Source organism: Cardiocondyla obscurior, linkage group LG02 (genome assembly GCF_019399895.1).
Source record: "Cardiocondyla obscurior isolate alpha-2009 linkage group LG02, Cobs3.1, whole genome shotgun sequence".
Taxonomy (NCBI): Eukaryota; Metazoa; Arthropoda; class Insecta; order Hymenoptera; family Formicidae; genus Cardiocondyla; species Cardiocondyla obscurior.
The window spans coordinates 3,332,423-3,353,398 of record NC_091865.1 but is presented as its reverse complement, the minus strand read 5'-3'; the positions used below and the strand labels follow the sequence as shown (position 1 = coordinate 3,353,398).

General features: G+C 32.7%; 3 protein-coding genes across 5 annotated transcripts; all 3 read left to right on the top strand.

Annotated features, from left to right (window-relative positions):
* Window positions 1-358: 358 nt before the first annotated feature.
* LOC139109565 (probable oxidoreductase PXDNL) lies at window positions 359-9,462 on the top strand. 3 transcript variants are annotated; one of them, XM_070668717.1, is made up of 8 exons: window positions 405-784; window positions 3,030-3,801; window positions 4,368-4,795; window positions 5,644-5,891; window positions 7,304-7,553; window positions 7,826-7,944; window positions 8,058-8,217; window positions 8,366-9,462. In XM_070668717.1, the coding sequence occupies exons 1-8, from the start codon at window positions 729-731 to the stop codon at window positions 8,445-8,447; spliced, it is 2,115 nt and encodes a 704-aa protein (XP_070524818.1). In that variant the 5' UTR covers window positions 405-728; the 3' UTR covers window positions 8,448-9,462. The 3 variants fall into 3 exon arrangements, 2 of the variants coding, with proteins under 2 accessions (XP_070524818.1, XP_070524826.1); XM_070668725.1 differs by having other exon boundaries at window positions 3,016-3,801; XR_011546854.1 differs by lacking the exon at window positions 8,366-9,462 and having other exon boundaries at window positions 359-784; window positions 7,304-7,570; window positions 8,058-8,075.
* A 296-nt stretch (window positions 9,463-9,758) lies between these two features.
* Hsc70-5 (Heat shock protein 70 cognate 5) lies at window positions 9,759-14,289 on the top strand. Its single transcript, XM_070674055.1, has 11 exons — window positions 9,759-9,951; window positions 10,309-10,370; window positions 10,468-10,613; window positions 10,762-10,885; window positions 10,961-11,269; window positions 11,475-11,637; window positions 11,725-12,181; window positions 12,360-12,656; window positions 12,855-13,042; window positions 13,111-13,251; window positions 13,357-14,289. The coding sequence occupies exons 1-11, from the start codon at window positions 9,859-9,861 to the stop codon at window positions 13,441-13,443; spliced, it is 2,067 nt and encodes a 688-aa protein (XP_070530156.1). The 5' UTR covers window positions 9,759-9,858; the 3' UTR covers window positions 13,444-14,289.
* Window positions 14,290-14,561: 272 nt separating this feature from the next.
* Fnta (farnesyl transferase alpha) lies at window positions 14,562-16,612 on the top strand. The gene is made up of 5 exons (XM_070674060.1): window positions 14,562-15,020; window positions 15,185-15,539; window positions 15,638-15,838; window positions 15,915-16,098; window positions 16,175-16,612. Exons 1-5 carry the CDS (start codon window positions 14,870-14,872, stop codon window positions 16,277-16,279), a joined length of 996 nt encoding a protein of 331 aa, XP_070530161.1. The 5' UTR covers window positions 14,562-14,869; the 3' UTR covers window positions 16,280-16,612.
* The last annotated feature ends 4,364 nt before the right edge of the window (window positions 16,613-20,976 follow it).

Here is a 20,976-nt window from a genome sequence, read left to right as displayed (position 1 = left end):
ACTTTTAAATTTACTTCTGATTAAATAATTATATACGGAACATTATAATTTATTACCAAAGCTCATTCTGTTACCTTACTTAAAGATAATAATAAACGAAGAGGTGCGTACAATTCATTATTCAAACGAATCGTAAATGGTGTCATCTCAAGGAATTTTAATCCGTGAACGACATCGCAGTCAAGCCCATCAAGTGCATCAATTAGCATAGCGCACGCTATGGTGCTGCGATGCATACTATTATAACATTATGTAAAGGAACATGCAAGGAACACGCATACCGCATCACATGCACGAAAGTGCGAACGGAATATTCGACCTTGAAATAGCACCTTCAACCGCGATTCCCAATAACGTAGCCAAGGAAAGGCGAACCTTGGTCCCGTTCATAATACTAATGCAGCAACCGCTGTTTCTGCAGCGGTGCACTTTTACCAGCCGTATACGTGTTATACTTCGATGCATCGTGCACCATTGATGCACGTGCGTTGCTGCGATCCTGGTTAAACCCCACTCCGGGATAGACCGAACGGGATAGACTACAGTTTTACTTTCGTTCGAAGCATCATTCTCAGTTCAGGTTTACCGCTGCGCGTTCTTGCGCACATCGCTTTCGCGTGCAGCTCTTGTGAAATCATACGAGGCAGATGAATGCCACCGCGTATTAAGTATCCTTCCCGGAGTAATCCCTATGTTACGAGGATATCGCGCGTATTATTACCTAAAAGATGTTGATCCCTACTAAAAGCATCATTACCAATGGTTCGCACATCTTTATTACGCGGTAAGTATTTTCCTAGTATTATTTATCCCCGTGATTACAAGATTAAAAAGCTTTACGCTATTCATTTTTATTTTGCATCAACTTTATAATATAAAATAATTATAATCTGTAATTTACAATTTAACTATATTTTTTAATATTTCCGAAAATTGTAATTTTTTTGCGAGCACGTATCAAAATATCAATTGCAATAATTAAATAATTATAGTTTTGCAATTCGAATAAAATGTATGAATTTGATGATTCAAAGTTGTATATGATAAATACGAAATTCCGTTAATATAAAAAGAGAAGAGAAACAGAAAGAGCAAACTAATTTTCTATAGCTCATAAAATATAGGAATGCATATGAACGCAGGATCAATACTTATGTAATTGAAAATTTTCTCAGTATTAATTCAATAAGATTATTACATGTTTCAAAACCGGGGTGAGAGGGTTGATTAAATGTGAGTTGTTACATATCGGATAATTAGCTCATACGTTCTAACCCAACGATCGTAGACAGTGAAACGGCAACGTTATGAAACTTTCTGAATGCAAACGTGGTGAAGTCTTGGCATAATGATTTGTACTCGTAGATCTCGCGGAGTATGTTTCTCTCGGCTCGTTACTTCATCAAAGGTTAATGATTATATCGTGCGGGCTCATTTATATTTACTCAAATGGACTTCACTCTACAGGAGACACGAAACTAATTGTTTTATAATTAATATAATTTATTACATGCTACATAAAGTAGCACGTGTACGTGTCGTGTCAACAAAAGTTTGCATTAATTTCATTAATACATGACATCTTTTGACAGAGAACATCTCAATTAAAATCTCCGATCATCGTTTCACAGCATGTTATTTTAAGATGATTATTTGCGTACAGTGAGAATTATAAATATTAATATAATTTTCCCGAATAAATATGAAAATGCGCATAATATTACGACGAATATCCAAAGATCAGCGTACAGTTCGTCCCAACGTAATTAAATATTAAATTAAATTAGAAAAAAAAAAAAAAAAAAAATTGGGAATACACAATGTTTTATTCAGAAGTCGTGTATTTAATGAACTTTATGCAATTGATTGTCGTAGAAAGGATGCATCGCTATCAATGCTTTAATGTAATGTAATTGTATGTAATCTACTCTGTTGATTCTATCGGTTTTTCAAGTTAACATAGATCTTTCTTGCAAAGTGCATGCTCGTGTTCAAACGACGTTCAAGTTCCGGGTCAATAAGGAGATTAACGGTTTAAACATAATTTGTTGAGAGTAATCGATCTGCGTGCCGAAGTGATTGTTTCTATCGATTCACGCGAACGCTAATCATGGGAATAAAGAAGATTACGCAAAAGCGGTCGTAAAAGAACCAGGAAGGATCTTAAATGTCAGCTCCATTTGACCTCCTTTTAAGATCTGTTCTGGCTATATATGGCTATGCCGTAAAAAAAAAAAAAGAAAAGGAAAAAATGGCACAGTCCTAGTCAAGAAACCAACCGAGATAAATACCCGAGTTGATGAATGAATTCGTTGCGGTAAACGCACGCAATGAACAATGCTTTTAATGTAATGGGGTGAAATGCCATCGCGTCGACAAGGTCTCCGGAGTTCATTGCGATGAATTATGCGATAAATTACGAAACGTGTATCTAATCTCTGTAATATCACGTGTATCAATTCTGTTGTCGCACTGAGTAAATTACACGGAATCTCACCTGCTTTTAAATCTCGTTACGCATCAGCGTAAGATCATGTGACTCCGTGTACATAAGTAACTTTAAAATCTTATCGTAATCTGTATCTCTAACGTAATTAAAATGGGAAGCGTAATTAGCGGCAACAGCAAAGCGGCTATCCGCTAGCGGAATTAATCGGATACGAATTTATAACGCTAGCTTTCAAAATTTGCATTAGTTTCGTAATAGATAATATAACAAACCTGCTTCTATCAACCGCGTCTCGGTTTATTTGCAATACGGATGTGCAAATGCATGTCTACAATGTCCAATCCCATAATTGCACTTTCAATGATTGATTGTATCTCATCGCTTGCTAAGTTAAGTAATAATACAACCATCGAATTTGCATAACGATTATTGGGTAATAACGGTGCTGTACCGCGCAGAATATAAGTGCATTCACATAAGAGCTCGTCTCTTCGACGTCGTAATTGTTTGCCACTCGGTGGCAGCTATAAGCTATGCTTAGATAAGTGGGTGTTTTCTATCTTTAGATTACGATCCGCAGATTCCTCGCTTTAATAACACTCATTGGAGCTACGACCTTGCCACCCAGGATGCTGCACGATTTGGATAAGCGCACGAATCTATCTATGGAGAAATACAGCCAAGCGGAACGAGCAATCCTAAACTCTCAGACGCATCTCAATCGAGATTCGCCGTCTTGGTTTCTAGGTGCGTCCCACGAGATGACCGAGGGCGCGCAAAATCTTTCGCGAAAAGCTCTGCGAATCGAGACGATGGCAGTGATGCTCGTAGAAGCATTAAACATGTCGTCGAAGCAGGCATCTTTAATACTGCCGACAGTAGCCGCCGTTCTCTGTCCAGATTCGCCTAGCTTCCTACGAATAATATCCGAATGCAAAAAGACGGACGTCCGTTACAGAACGCATACGGGCCGGTGCAACAATCCGTTGCATCCGACTTGGGGCGCAGCGTTGGAAGCTTACGTGAGATTTTTACCGCCGGAATACGAAGACGGTGTCACTTTGCCTCGCACGAAATTGCCGAGCGCGAGAGAAGTCTCCTCGAAGGTACACGCCGGCGGATTGGACCTCAAACACCCTTATTTGATGGCGCTTACCGCGCTTTTCAGTCAATTTCTTGCCCACGATTTGGCGCACACGCCGAGAATGGAATTGCCAGACGGCGCCAGGCTCAAGTGTTGCGATGTTGATTATGAAAATTTTCATCCAGAATGCTTTCCGATCCGCGCGGAGCAGCCGATTGGATGTATGGAATATTCAAGATCGGCACCGCATCCAGGAAATTCGTTACAGGTAATTGTGAATAAAATCTTATATAATGTTCGAGAAATCTCTAAGAATTACTTCTATGATTTCTTCATATCATTGTGCAAGAACTACGATCTAGGCAATGCCTTTTGAGATACACATGAAGATTATATTATCGTTAGTATAAATTTGAAAGTTAATAGTACTTCGCGTATAACACTACAAATTAAAAAAAAAAAAAAGCTAGTTATTCATAAAACCTGAATGTATAAATAATTTTCATCGTAAAGGCAGTAAGTAAGAAAATAACTTAAAAAAAAACTTTATGCTGTAGATCGATAGTTCAAAGCATTCGAGATTTCAAATAAAGAATATATATTTTTCCTTCTAGGCAAAACTTTTATAAAAGACACGTAATCTCGATGAAATTTATTATTTTTCTATGCAATTAATAATTGTAATTTTGATTCCTTTCAAAGTTTTAACAGTTTCTAGTTGCAACGCGGTATTGAAAAAATTCTATAAGAAATTCTATAAGATTCAAAAAATTCAAAAAATTCTATAAGAAAGTGAATGAGAAGAGAGATATATTGAACATTGTAATAATATAGGGTTGCAAGCTGGGTCCACGACAACAAATCAACCAAGCGTCTTCCTATTTGGATTTATCACCGCTTTACGGTAGTTCCGAAGAGACAGCTAATGCCCTGCGGTCTGGCAAAGACGGCTTGCTAAATACGCAGAGGAAAAATTTGCCGATGGCTTCGCCAAAATACGAAAGCTGCAGAAGTGCAAGCAAGGCATTTCCATGCTTCTTTTCCGGCGATTCTAGAGTTAACGAAAACCCAGGTCTTACCCTGATGCATGTGTTATTCTTACGAGAGCACAATCGAGTGGCTACAGAATTGAAGCGATTCAATCCTCATTGGGACGACGAGAGATTATATCAAGAAGCAAGAAGAATTGTTATTGCCGAACTGCAACATATAACTTATAACGAGTTCCTACCTGTTACTCTCGGAGAACGAGCTCTCGACAAGTAAGTAATATATACGTATTTTCTGTACTAGATATATTGAATTTACAAAACGTAGGAGTAAATCACTAAAATTATTTTATTACGACAGAATTAATTAATTAATTAATATAGCATTTGTTTAAACGTTTAGAAATTTATAGCACGCATTTCGTTACCGTGTATCTTACAATTAGAATTGAACTAACGTCATGTACTTCTGTACCCACCCTAGTTTGATGCAATAATTTGTACGAAGATCTTATCGTTTCTAAATGCTAATATATATTACTATTTCATAAATTAAACGGACACTCTGATGGCTCCATTTAGTGCCTAACACACAATTTCTTGTGCGCGATGGATTACAAGACCCAATTGCAACAGCTGATGTATGCGATGGTAGATAATCGGATGATGTTATACGAAAAGCGTGACTTCATTTCCAGCTACGCACGTGCATTAAATTATATTTTACATAACAGCATGTCTTAGAACTGATTATCTTTTCTATTGTTAGTAATTTTTCATGCAGTTTAGTGATTCATAAAATATCGATGATAAATATTTTAACGTTATATTAATTCAAAACAATATATATATATATATATATTTTTTTTAAATCGATTTCTAAATGCAATGCCCGCGTTTAAAAGTCTCAATTGATCAAGTGTTTTACTGACAAGCTATACATATCTCTCTAAACTTCATTATACTCGTTCGGGTGTTCCTTTGAATAATGCCGAATTGTACAACGCGTCGTACAAGAGACGTGACGCAACGAAATTACATCATCCGCCCCCATACTTTCCAAGACGCAACTCACAGCCATACACGGTACTACGTGCGTTATCTCTTTGTTACATGCAAAGATATGGCCTGCGCTTGACACAGCGGGGCTACTTCCGTGGCTATGATATTCGCGCGGACGCGACTCTCTCGAATTCGGCAGCGTCAGCCGGGCTTTCTTTCGTTGCCGCGCTGACCCCGAAAACCCTGGATTTGGTGGACTCGCGATCGGCGCTCAAGTCCGGCGAGAGGACCTTATTGTCGGCCTTTTATGCGCCGCAGGAATTTTACGAAGCCGGGGCGATCGATCGACTGATTGTCGGAGCTACAGGTCAGTTGGAATTACTTGTAATTGACTCGTAATTAACACTGTGTTTTTACTTTTTTTTTTTTTTTTTTAATTTAAACGTGACGAGAATTTCTTATGTGACGTAAAAATATAATAAGTAAAGAAAACGCCTACATATTTCAAAATTCATGGACATTTAGGTAAACATTTCCTTTTATTTTTAATTTAATTTAATTTAATAATTTTCCTAGCACGTTTCAAATACTTTTATAAAGAATATATAATTATCTAATAAATCTTTTAAATACCAGAAATCTGAAAGATTCGCTAAGCATTTTATAAACTACTTTTCATTATCAGTCTGAGATTTTATCCTTCGTGTTATGATTCATAAATTAGAGTTGTATCTAGCATTCACTTCGTATAATGCTTTAAACGTGAACTCTTTTACAATATACCAAGTGTCAAGTGAATGAATGTCACTCAAACTGCGTTTCAAGGAGATTATACAATACCGGCAATCAAGTTAGTTATTCTTCTCCCTAAGATGGAAATCAATGCAGTACCTGTCACGTTCCCGGGAACGTTAAAAAGATAAGGGAAATCATCTTAAGTGAAGGGAAACCCACCCGCTTAATGCGAATACGATAGATCTTCTATGGTATTGAAATACGTTCTACTCAAGCGAGATACACTTACACAGTTTATAACGATAAAAATACCGTTGTCTTGAGTAAATTGCTTAACTGTGATTACTATTGTCGTACATCGCGTGCTTGCATGCCTTCAATTTTCATAAAATCGACTTGACTTTTTATAAAATATTCTCACCTTTCACTTTTTCTACAAGCCCATAACGTTACGTAAAGAAAAATATTAAAAAAAAAATATTAAATAAATACAGTGAAGCATTTTTATGCAATGATTATACTTGCTTCTCGAAAAATGTAGTATAAAAGTATTTTATTGAAAGAATTTTCTCGCGCGCGAATAATTCTCTAATTCATAGTCTATCGTTTATATAAAGGTAAGATATCTGAGAAAAAAAATTACGTGAACTTCAGCGTGATCTTACAAAAATTCACGAAATGTACACTTCCATCTTTACGCGAACAATAGCGCGAACTTTTAATTACATAGCGGAAAAGAATGTAACATCGGTGAAAGGCACGTTGTGTCACAATAACGTCTTTTTGCGAAATTTTATAAGCCTAACTTGGGGAACGCAATATAAAAAATTGATCCTAAAATTTATTGAATATTTTAGAGTAAAATAATGCAAAATCGAGTTCCATAAAACGTGATACATGTCTAATTTTTTTTTTTTCCATGCCAATTATTAGACGAATTGTTATTAAATTTTCTGATCATTGTCGCGATTTATACTGACACGTTGTCCCATAAGAACTTGGTTTTAATAACGTCTAGGATGCAAGATTTAATTTCCGCGACAGCGGGACATTCTAGGAAGCCTTTGCCCCCGGGCTTAAACGAAATACTTCTGGACCGATATTTTCACGACGGGAAGACGAACGATGTAGCTGTGGATTACGCGGCACAGATTATACAACAGGGAAGAGATCACGGTTTGCCGCCTTATGTCAGATGGCGAAGTTTCTGCGATTTACCAGATCTCACGGACTTTCAAGATCTTAAAGGAACAGTGGCTAAAGATACTATCGAGAGACTTCGAGCAGTCTACAAGTAAGATGAAATATAGGGTGAGATATAATAATAAAAAAAAAAGAAATCACCATACTTTAATTCGCGTTTAATGCCATTCAAATTAAATTGTTCTCTTTCCTTTTTTCTCTTACCATAAACTTTATTTATTATTTTATCATAACATTCTTTTATAATTGACAACTTTAATGTTCTTTTTTTTTTTTTTTTACTTCAAGAAGTCTCTAAAATATTTAAAATAATATTCTAAAAGTTTTATATTATTTTAATATTGCATTGTGTTTACTTTATAGAAATGTAGGGGACATAGATTTGGTAACTGGAGCACTTTCCGAAGCACCAATATCTGATTCAGTTCTTGGACCAACATTTCTTTGCTTATTAGGAGAAACATTTCGAAATATTCGTTTAGGTGAATATAACTTAACGTTATTTGTTACACATCTGACATAAAATAATTTTTGTTGCGAATAATCTGGTTGAAATAAAATACTTAGAATTTAATCATTTAACTTTTTAATTTAGGTGATAGATATTGGTACGAAAATGGAAATACTCCTGGTTCATTCACAATGAAGCAATTGGAGGAAATACGAAAAAGTACAATGGCACAAATTTTATGCCGCAATGGAGATAGATTACAATGGATGCAACCAAGAGCTTTTATTCTAAAGGATCCGTTCCTGTAATTATATCAATTTTAAAATAATATATCTATAAATAAGAATTATTAAATTCATAGGTTAATTTTAAATATAGTAACATTATTGATTTATAGCACGTAAATTAAAAAAAAAAAAAAATACGTATATTTAAATTTAAATGCTTTTCAGGAACGATATGACAAATTGTACAATTCATACAAAAGGAGCTATGGATTTTGCAGCTTGGAAGGAAAGAGCAGATGCAATATAATTTGAATCTCATATTCGATCGTCGAATTTTAATATTGCTCATATTAAACAATATTGTTCCTGACTACATTAGAGATCGTACATTTAAATTCAGCGAGATTCTGATTGTTATTTTTATATTAATTTGGAAAATTTGATAATACTAAAAACATCGTAATTTTTAATTTAATTGCAAAGATTAAAAAAAAAAATACTTGTGAGATAAATTTTTTAACTAAATAAAGACCAATAACGCAATTAAAAATAGAAAAGAAACATATAGTGTTATCGATTACTATCTATTAAAAGAAATTTAATTGAGAAGAACGTGCGTTAAGTTTTTAATACCTCATGAAACAAAAGAAGAACTGTTCATAATGATCTCCATCTCATTTCTAACGCACATTTGTTAATACACGTTTTGTTGTACTGTTCGTTATAATTTTATTACAAATATTGTTGTTGCAGTTTTGAGTTGCCTAAACTTCAAGATTATAAATGCTTTTGTTCAAACTATAAAAAGACTAAAATATTTAATTTTTTTGCAAAAAAATTTGTAGTTAAAAAAAAATGTATAATTTGAATATGCTATGTATTAAAGTGTAAGTGTTCAAAGTATTATATTCTAATTAGCAATAAACGATAACGATGGAGTAATATACTAGAAAATGTATAAAACTTGTACAAATACGTGAATAATTCGATCGATCGAATCAGATATCTTTTTTGTTTTTTTTTTTTTTTTATATAATGCTTTGTACTTCGAATAAGTTTAATCTCAGGATTTTAACTTATTTTAACTATAATCGCGTATATTGCTTTAATACACATTATGTTATTTGTGCTTTAAATAAAATAATTTAGCAATATAATATGTGTATCATTTATATAAGAATAATTGGCGATTCTGTTATTCCTTTGTATCATACCGAACTTAATACGTTATTTTAAAATCCGGAAGTTCTTCCTGATAAATAGTTCCGGTTATTTACTACCAGTTTCTTAATGTAGCTCGCGTACATGCGTTTGCAAACAGCAGCATCAAATTATTATCTAATAATTTGCGTCATCTTACGAAATGTAGCTTGCAAATCTGCCGTTTTTAACATTCCCGATAAATGCATCTCTAATGTATGACGTACGCAACGTTTGCTAGAACATTCGGGATGTTTCACGTTTTACGAATAGCGGGGAGACCGTGCACGTTTATTATTGGCTTCTTCTGCTAGAACCCCGATAAAACGCAAACAATTGGCGAACACACACGCAACCATTATCCGGTCTCTGGAGTGGATGCGCCATGAGATGCGCGCGTCGTGGTATCACGGGCTTTTACGGAACTCACACGGGAGTTGCATCACTACACGTGAAGCTGGGCGCACCACGTTTTCTGCTGATTTCCTCAACTACAATTTCATCGATAGACAACCGAGATGTTGACCGCCGCGAGATTACTGAACCGCAGCTGCACCGGCGTTGCCTGTGACATCGCCAGGAAACAGCAATTCAGCACGATTTTGAAAAATGTACGTACGATACCGATATCACACTCCCACGGCCTATTCTAACTCACAATCGTTCCTATCCGCTCGTCTCGTAAGAGATCAAGTATGATCTTAATTGGCTATGCTTCTTAATTATCATACGCGAATTATCCTGAATTGGTTCGCAGCCACGTGTCGCGAGGAATTTTTACTGCACGTTAATTTAATCGCCACGACGATTTTATAACCGGCATGTCCATCCCACGTTTGATAAAATGTCCCGTTATTAAATAACTTATTGTTTAACGATTGTAATACCTTTATAGGTGGGATCCTTTCGCAATAAATTGCTCTCTTGGATTAATATATATTTAAATATACATATTTTTCATATTTTAGGTTGCAGCTCCGACAGTCACTGTACCTAATCGATTTACCGATATGCAACAGTATCGGTATAAGTAAGTTATTAATTTATTATTAATTAAAAACAGAATAAATGTAAAATAAATTTTTCCAAGCTATATAGCAATTATTTTTATCAATTTGTTTGAGCAGAAACGAAGGTGTTAAGGGTGCGGTTATTGGCATAGATCTTGGAACTACATTTTCCTGTGTAGCAGTAATGGAGGGAAAGCAAGCTAAAGTTATAGAAAATGCAGAAGGATCTAGGACTACCCCATCATATGTTGCTTTTTCGAAAGGTTATTATTAAATTATATTTAATAACGTTTAACTTTATAGCAATATCATTATCAATCGTTTATAAGTTATTTGTTACAATGTAATATATATGAAAAAAGTATTATTTTTGTAATATATAAATAATTTTTCTATTTTTTTTATTATTAGACAACGAACGTTTGGTCGGTATGCCTGCAAAACGCCAAGCGGTCACAAATTCTGCTAACACATTTTATGCAACAAAACGATTAATTGGACGGAGATATGAAGACCCTGAAGTAAAGAAAGATATGTAAGTATTGGACTGTTATTAACACAATTTATTGCAACATGATTATCTGTTTTAATATGTAATCTATTTTTGTAGGAAAAGTGTAACTTATAAAATTGTGAAAGCGTCTAATGGGGATGCATGGGTTCAAGGTGCTGATGGAAAAATGTATTCACCCAGTCAAATAGGGGCGTTTGTACTTATGAAGATGAAGGAAACTGCTGCATCTTATTTAAATACTTCAGTAAAAAATGCTGTTATAACTGTACCGGCATATTTTAATGATTCACAACGACAGGCGACAAAGGACGCTGGTCAGATCGCGGGATTGAATGTACTTCGTGTAATTAATGAGCCAACAGCAGCTGCATTAGCTTATGGCATGGATAAACAGGAAGATAAAATGTAAGAAAATATAGTTACATAATATTACAGTGATGCAATTATATAATTAATATTAAAAAGAAAACAATTTTTTAATAATGATGCTTATTTTTCGTCTCTAAAAATATCTTGTGTTGAAATATTTTACTGAAAATTATGTTACTTTTTTTTTTTATATTGTATAGAAAGAAAATTACTTATGATTACTGTATCGTTCTGTTTTCAGCATTGCTGTTTATGACTTAGGTGGGGGTACTTTCGATATTTCAATCTTAGAAATTCAGAAAGGTGTCTTTGAAGTAAAATCTACAAATGGAGATACATTTTTGGGAGGAGAAGATTTTGATAATGCATTGGTTAATTATCTCGTATCTGAATTCAAAAAAGAGGTATACATTTTTTTTTATAACGAAATTAATTATTTGATATATTTATTCGATTTGCAATAAATTTGTGTTAATAATTGATTTTTGCAGCAAGGTTTAGATGTGACTAAAGATGCAATGGCAATGCAAAGATTGAAAGAAGCATCAGAAAAAGCTAAAATAGAGCTATCAAGTTCACTTCAAACCGATATAAACCTTCCCTATCTCACTATGGATTCTAGTGGACCAAAGCATTTAAATCTTAAACTATCTAGAAGTAAATTCGAAAGTCTTGTAAACGATTTGATTAAGCGTACTATTCAACCGTGTCAGAAAGCACTCTCCGATGCCGAAGTATCAAAATCTGATATCGGAGAGGTTTTATTGGTCGGTGGTATGACCAGAGTTCCTAAAGTACAACAAACTGTTCAAGAAATATTTGGCAGACAGCCTTCGAAAGCTGTAAATCCAGATGAAGCAGTAGCAGTCGGCGCTGCGGTACAAGGAGGTGTACTTGCTGGAGATGTAACAGATGTTTTGCTTCTTGACGTCACACCTTTGTCATTAGGTAAAATCGTATTTAAATTGTTTTAATATTTTTTTTTTTTTTAATACGAAACTATGATGTTTGACTAATCTTCTCGCTGATAGTAAATGAAGACATTATTTTACCTGATCCTTCATTCAATTAACATCACAAATAGAGTTACACTGTGATCAATGTATAAGTTAAAAATTTTTTTTAGGCATTGAAACACTTGGCGGTGTATTTACGAGATTAATCTCTCGTAATACAACGATACCTACGAAGAAGAGTCAGGTATTTTCTACAGCAGCGGATGGCCAGACACAAGTGGAGATTAAAGTTCATCAAGGCGAGCGAGAAATGGCTGGTGATAACAAACTTCTAGGACAGTTTAGTCTAGTTGGTATTCCACCTGCACCAAGAGGCGTACCACAAATAGAAGTAACGTTTGATATCGACGCAAACGGTATTGTGCATGTTTCAGCCAGAGATAAGGGAACTGGCAAAGAACAACAGAGTATGTAAATTTTTTATTATATGTTATGTTAGACAAACGAAAATGCTGAAATGATGTTTATATTTTTCGTCTCTGAAACTACAAAATCGAAGAAAAGAGTGTAGACTACATTCAACTGACTTCATTACTATAATTAATGATAAACTATTTTTTCTTTATGAACATGTGTGAAATCCATTTCTGACTTTTTTTTTACAGTTGTTATTCAATCTAGTGGTGGCCTTAGTAAAGATGAAATTGAAAATATGGTTAAGAATGCCGAGCAATACGCGAAAGCAGATAGAATTAAGAAGGAAAGAGTTGAAGCTGTTAATCAAGCTGAAGGAATTATACACGATACAGAATCGAAGCTTGAAGAATTCAAACCGCAGTTACCACAAGAAGAGGTATATTATTATCGTTTTTAATATTTTCAAGAATTTATTATTTATACTTTTTCTCTTTTCTTTTATAGTGTGATAAACTTAAAGAATTAGTTGCAAAACTGCGAGAAACTTTGTCTAAAAAAGACGATGTAGACCCTGAAGAAATAAAAAAGCAAACGAACGAACTCCAACAAGCAAGCTTGAAACTGTTTGAAATGGCGTACAAAAAGGTAAATTATATAAAATTTTAGGGAGCTTGCGTGCATTTGCGCAATATTAATTATACTTTATATGATCAAACGTTCTATTTTATTTAAACGAAATGTTTACTACAGATGGCGGCAGAAAGAGAAAACCAAAGCCAAAGTCAAAATCAATCGCAACAAGAACCTGAAAGCGAGAAGAAGGAGGAGAAAAATTAATTTCAATAAAATAATTTACGTTCTGTAAAAAAAGGAAAACAGATTCCACACACGTATTTGTATAAGCATCCATTGCTATTCTTTAAGTTCAAAAAGAAACCATTTATTCTAATTAAAGAAAGGCAAATGTAAATTAAAATTCGATATTTTACGCGATAATAATTGATTAGAAATAAAGTATTATTCATATTTGAAAGGAGAAAGAAAATAATTTCCTTTGTCACAGTAAGTGGTTCTGATTATAAAATAGCAGTTTTGTGGTATTTATGTAATTTTTTTTTTTTTTTTTTTTTACAAATAGTATTGCATTTTGAATATTATACAAAATTATTTGTATTATAAGATTCAGAAAATTATAACATGTAATACTTAATGGCCAATTTTATAGCAAGTTTGGCCAGTTTATATAAAATAACAAGTTATGTACATAGTTTATCACTTGTGTAATGTGACTATTGCAAAATGATCGTTTTTGTGCAGCCTACGAGACGTGCAGAATATCAATATATTCACAGTTATAATTATTGTAAAATGACTTGTACCAAAAATAATATGGAAATAATTTGTTAACAAATTTGCTACTGTAGAATGCTTTGTAAGCACATACAATGAATAAGTGTGAGATAAAAATATAGATTTGAGAGAGTGAGATGAATGTTTCTGTGCAAAATGAGTTTATTTTGTAATCGCTATACAATATATAGATTATCGTAGTGAATATAGTTGTATATTACGATGTAATCAACTTATTTGATTTCTTTTTTTATTTAAATATCTTAAACAAGAGTTAAATTTTATGAATCCGTTTTGTTGTTCAATAAATCCGAATTTTAACGTACAACGAAATTAATTTTTTATTGATTTCAAGAGAATAATTATTCCCCACTCTAATATATTTTACTCCCATAATTTCTTTAGACATATAAATATTTCAGAATAATTAATACTTTAAATGGATAATTCGGGAATGTTTCAGATATGGATCAAAATGTAATTTTATCAAAAGTATAAATTAAATTAATGTCAAACGGTGAAGTGGATATTGATGGCGTTAGTGTATAGAGTATTAATTGTCTTACGAAAGCAGTCGGAATGGCCCCTATCAACATTCTTTGTGACATTATCATTATTGATAATAAATCTAATCGTGTTTTTTTTAGTTAAAAATCACGATATATAAAATATCTAGATGAGATAGACGATTTTAAAGTGTCTATCATCAAATGTGCAGACATATAATGCCAACTGTACTATTGTGATAAACGTAGCGAGTAACAAGTAGTTTTCTATGTTGTCAGAATACTCAGAATGTGTTTTGGAACTGAACGGAGTACGAAAGTGAATTAGGTTAGAATTTGTTGAGGGCGACTTTGGCTATTTTATTCTCACTCTACGATAACAGAAACTTGTATTGGGGAAGAGAACAATGTCCGACACTTCTGACGACGAATTAAATTGCGGCGATGAAAAAACATCGTGGATTTTGTACAAAGATCGCGATGAGTGGAGCGACGTGACTCCTTTATCTCAGGATGATGGCCCTCACCCGGTTGTATCAATCGCGTATTCCGAAAAGTGTGAGTATATATAATTTTAAAAATTACACTAATTTTTTAAATTATAATTTACAGATAATGTAAAATAAAAATTATATCTCGCGTCATTGTATCAAAATCATTAATCTACAAGGACATTCTACTTTAATGAATTGTGCATTTCATATTTTTATGTTAATTTTTAGTTAAGGATGCCTATGATTATTTTCGTGCCATTCTAAAGTTAGGAGAAAAGTCAAAACGTGCATTAGCTTTAACAGAAGTCTGTATATGGCTTAATCCAGCCAATTATACTGTCTGGCAATACAGAAGAGAGATACTTAAAGCTTTGTCAAAAAACTTATATGAGGAATTAAAATATACAGATCAAATGATAATGTGCAATTCTAAAAATTATCAAGTATGGCACCATAGAAAGATTATTATTGAATGGCTGCAAGATCCTAGCCAAGAGTTACCATTCATAGAGACTGTTTTACATAAAGATGCAAAGAATTACCATGCCTGGCAACATCGTCAGTGGTGCATACAAACTTTTAAGCAAGTATTTTACATATATTTACATGAAGCATATTTTACCTAATATTTTTTTTTTTTTTACAACTGAAACAACCTATATATCAATTATATGATTTTAGTTTATATGACAAGGAATTGGAATATGTAGAACAGCTATTAAATGACGATGTCCGCAATAATTCTGCTTGGAATCAGCGTTATTTTGTAATAAGCAATACAACAAAGTTCGAGCAAGAAGTGATAGATAGGGAAATTGATTTCACATTGGAAAAGATTGAGCTAGAGACAGAAAATGAGAGCGCTTGGAATTATTTAAGAGGGTATTCTTGATATATCAGAAGATTAATTGGAAAAGGAATATTCTGATCTGATAATTACTTATGAATTTGTTTTTAGAATATTGTTACATCATAGCAAAGGGTTAGGATATAACGAAAAAGTGAGACATAAATGCGAAGAAATGTACAGGGGAGGATGCCGCACTAATCATTTACTGGCCTGTATGATTGATATTTCTCAAGAAAGATCTTTGTCTGATGAAACCCCGTCCTCTTTATTAAATATTCATTTTGCACACGAGGTAAGTTTGTTCTTATAACATTACACATTTTATAATGCCGTATTGTTATTTTTTTTAATATGTAATTTTTCATTAGCTGTGCAAGGACTTGTCGGAAAAATATGATACAATAAGATGGCGGTATTGGGACTATATAGCTAGTCAGTTATCAATAAAATTGAAAACGGACGATTCGGATTAACAAGCGCAACAACTTTATAGTATTAATTATTAAAAAAAAATTTTAGATAATGTTTTATACATCAATCTGTGAGATTGATGTATTTTGGCCTCTTTTATCTTTATATCAAGTACGTATGTTGCATAATTGCAAAATTTTTCAATTTGTACTATTCCTCTTGTAAAATAAGAAATGTTACAGCATTTATGAGTTTGAAATGTGTAACGCTATGCAATTTCTTAATTCAATTTTGGTATATATTAAGCAAATCATGTAGAATTAATTAAGCTGTATGAAATATATACTAGATCTATACTGGCATTGTTAATTAAAATAAAAGAATGTTTATCGTCATGCGTTTTTTCACGATTTTTCTGTATAATGATATAATTTCCAATTTTCTGGATCACAACAAACATTTTTGGAGATTAATTTATGATAAATGTTATCAATTTAAATTAAATTCAAAACTATTATTGATAAAATATTAATAAAGTTTTATTTTATATCAAACTTCATAATTTATGAGTTTAGACATTAATATGTTTCTTGGAAAAATTATATGCATTTTTAAAACTTCGGTAATAAATAATGTCAAACAGAAAATAGTGAAAAATATTAATTATTGTATAACATGCAAATATAATATTGTTTCACTCACCAATCGAAGTACTGCGTGTTCCGTATAAGCTGCAAATTTCGCCGTAGAGGTATTTCATCTGCTGCATCAGTATTATCCAAATGTAATCCAAGTGTAATCCAAGTGTAATCCAAGAGTAATCCAAGTGTAATCCAAGAGTAATCCAAGAGTAATCCAAATGTAGCACATATACAATTATAACCATTTAGATATATGCACTTCACTTTCAAATTCGCATTTTCAAAAATTGTACGTCATCATAATACAACGCACACAAGTTCATTTAATTCATGTACAATACCGCGATGCGACGAAACTGTGCTACGATTGCACGGAGTTTACTTGACGAATTTTTTGCGTCCAGAATGCGACGTCGGCAATAAAACTCGCACGTTACCGATGCGACCTACAGGCAGAAAACGACGCTACGATCGCGCGAAGTTCGTTTGATGAAACTCTCGGAGATTAACATTTTACAAAATCGTATCTATTCAATATAGAGGCATTAAATACCGAATTTTCTATCAGGAGCAATACGCCAGACATAATCGCACTTCGAAATCCTCAAAAATACCATGTAAATCATTTTTATGTGACCGCGATGTTAAAATATGTATTCACTAACCGCAATGATTTGAATCACGACAGATATCGATCGTAATCCGCGCAGATTGTTAACGATCGCGATAAATAATATGCTCCGACGATAGCTTATCACTTTAGTTAGCAATCTTGATGTAAATTTAGGTTGACTGTGTACTTTTAACAAATAAAATATCATTAATTCCGACCGCGGGTGTAAGCCGTGTTCGTCCGTTGCGGAGCACCGAGAAACTAATGATGGCTGACCGAGAGCGTAGGTGGGGGGGGTTTCAAATTCCTTTATTTCATCTGAACTGACTGCACTTGGTCAGATGCTATCTTTCTTCCTCTACATTAGAAAGAAAGAGATGCCCTCTGAATGAATGCAGCCAGTTTCGTTAAAGTAACAGATCTCGGTATTGTAAATAATTCGAAAAACAAATAATTGAAATTCGAATAAAAATCATACATGCTTTTTATACACTTCCAAACGAGTTACATAATTAGTTAATTTTATTACAAGATTCTTTGAAATCAAAATTTGCACAAATAAATAATAATTTAGTTACGATCGAGAATTAAAATTAATGTCGCCAGTAAAAAAATTAAATAAATATTAATTTAATTTTTTCCAAGCAAATTATATCAAAATTCAATACATTTTCTTGTATGCTGAAAGAATAAAATAACAATACACATGTACATCGGTTATCTTTATTATTTATAAAATGCATGCTTTCAAGATACAAGTAAATAATTTATAATTATTATGAGATAATGATAAGGTTCAATACATGACTTAAAATATGCCGTATACAATAAATCTTTCCAAATAAGAATTTTATACGATAACTTAGATAGTCTGTTTGTCATGAATAACCTAACAATTTTCTCGGGACGGTATTAAAAAAGAAAAAAAAAATGCTCAAAATTATAATTGATTTTCATTGCAGAAAAGCGACGGCAGTGACTGCGTTACTGCAAATAAAATTTCACATTTCTCTTCTAGGAAATCTATATACAAAGAAGAGCTACGTTAAATCGAACAATGATATCTTTTGTAACAAATGGTGATACATATCGTTGATTGAAATCCGACGAAATAACGACGTAATATAGCCAAAGATAAGAGACAAAATCCAAATACTTAACACGTAATTTGGGCTGAAAGGATATAACGTCGTACCCATCTATCCTAACATTTAACAATCAACATCCAAACGTTTACTCCTTTATGCGCTCTCCCTCGAGTGGAAACATACCATCTTTGTTAACAGAACACATTAAATTGGCCATGTAGCTTCTCTTTTTTACAATGAGACATAGATAGTCGATGTCGTTGATCATAACTCGCAATTTCGATATTGCTACCAAAGAAGATTGCTTCCACCTGGGCATCGGCGAGCCATTAAAGCTATGAAATACGTAGTCTTACCACAAGTATATACACATACTTGATTTACACTGAAAATATATGAATATCTCTTGTTGCCTTTTATAATCTGTTTAAAATCCTTCACAGTTTAACATCATATAATTTCTTTTTAACTTTGTTGTGTTCACTATACGATGCTTGAGAAACCGCGTGATACATTTTTACAGCACATTGTATTTACCCTAGGATAAGCGCTTCCTGTGCAATAATTTCAAAGGAATATATTCACACAATTGACATGATAACTATAAAGATAAATAAATAATTCATAATAATTAAAACAACAATTATATTTAATATTGTCTTACTTTTAAATACTTAATTATTCCAGAAGCTCAATACGTGATTTATTTATTATATCCTTTATTATATCCCCTTCTTTGTATTAATATAGTTAAGTTGAGAAATTTTTTTACTTAGTTTTGTTTTAAGCAAGACAAATAAAACATCCATTTATACGGTTAAAATATTAAATTAATTGAAAATTCATTTTTATAATTTTATACGTATTATAAGTAAATATATATATACTATATATGTATATATATCTGGCACATTATTTTTTGTATTTTATATATATATTCATAACTTTCTGTACGCACGCTGTTTCTCACACCTCGCATAACACAATTAGGCGCTATTCTTTTAAGTTTTCGTTTATTTTCCCCGTTATGAATATATAATCTATGATTGGACCATCTGTCGGCTATACACGTACAACCTGACCATTGTCTTTCATTTTCTATCTAATAATTCTTTTTAAATATAATTCTCGACTTTGTGAACAACGGATACCTTCTCGCTCTTGGTACTTCCGTCATTTACGTTTTACATCACTTTCACAGATCAATTTCATGTTGTATTTTTTTCTGTCCAGCAGCTATATCTAAAATAGATACCATCGAAATTATTTTCGACAAAGACTCAACTATCTACAGAGAAGAAGATAGATTTTGACAGACAGATTCTTGAATTCTACTCGAATATAGTATTTCTACATTAAGAGAGTAAAGATAGTAGTACTCGTGAGGCATTACAGCCTGGTAGCAGACTAGCTACATGTAGATAGTATCCACGTGATAGAGTTGATCAAAGAATGCTTTTATTATTTTTTTTTTCAAGTTTTGCTCGTCGTGTAAATCGCGTGACATAAATTTTAAGCGTTGAAAAACCGAAAATATGTTAATTGCATACGTAAACGTTGCATTTCGTTACAAAGAACTTTTTAAATTATAATAATTGCGAGAATCAGCTTGATTTTGTGCAAATTTCAATTTCATATTAAATCTTGTGCTTTCCGAATTATTTTCTATTTGTCTCTGATCGATTACAATAAACTTTATTGTCCGGTAATATAAATACACCAATACTGAACAGAACGGCACGATTATAGTTTAGCATAGTAAGTTAAAGAGAAGTTAATGCTATTTGAAATTATGTAGCATTATATTACTTTCTTTCGTTTGTATAATAAAAAATATATCCATGCTCAAAAATTAACAATAATTTAAGATAAAACAAAAATTGTATTATATTATTTAAATTATTATTTTACTTTTCATTGTTCGTATAAAATAATTTGTGATCATATTTAAATCAAACCAAATTTTCTGATATTACACTGATAAAACTATGATCGAACTTACGTTACTAAAATTTTATGAAATTTCCAGTAATAACTCGATGTTTGCGAAAGAAGATAACAGTTTGGCAGCTCATAATACAGATACTAAATAATATTGATAAGTATGAAAGCTATAGAGAAATATATACCGTTATATATTTTTAGAGGAAATTTCAGCATTATACATAAAAGGAAAGAGTATGTGCAAATGTGTCATTGAGATAATATGGATTAAGCATACGAGAGGACGTGATATAATGCGAATTCACATTTTGAAGTACTATAACTGCTGCTATAACTTCTGGTTTAAAAAATTATTTTGTGTGCTTTTTTTTTTCTATATCTTGCAAACTTAGTAATATTCCAGGTATCGTCAGTCTAGTCTCGCTAACTCTTACAAAACCATAACGTTATTCTAAAACTAATGGCGTCGCATA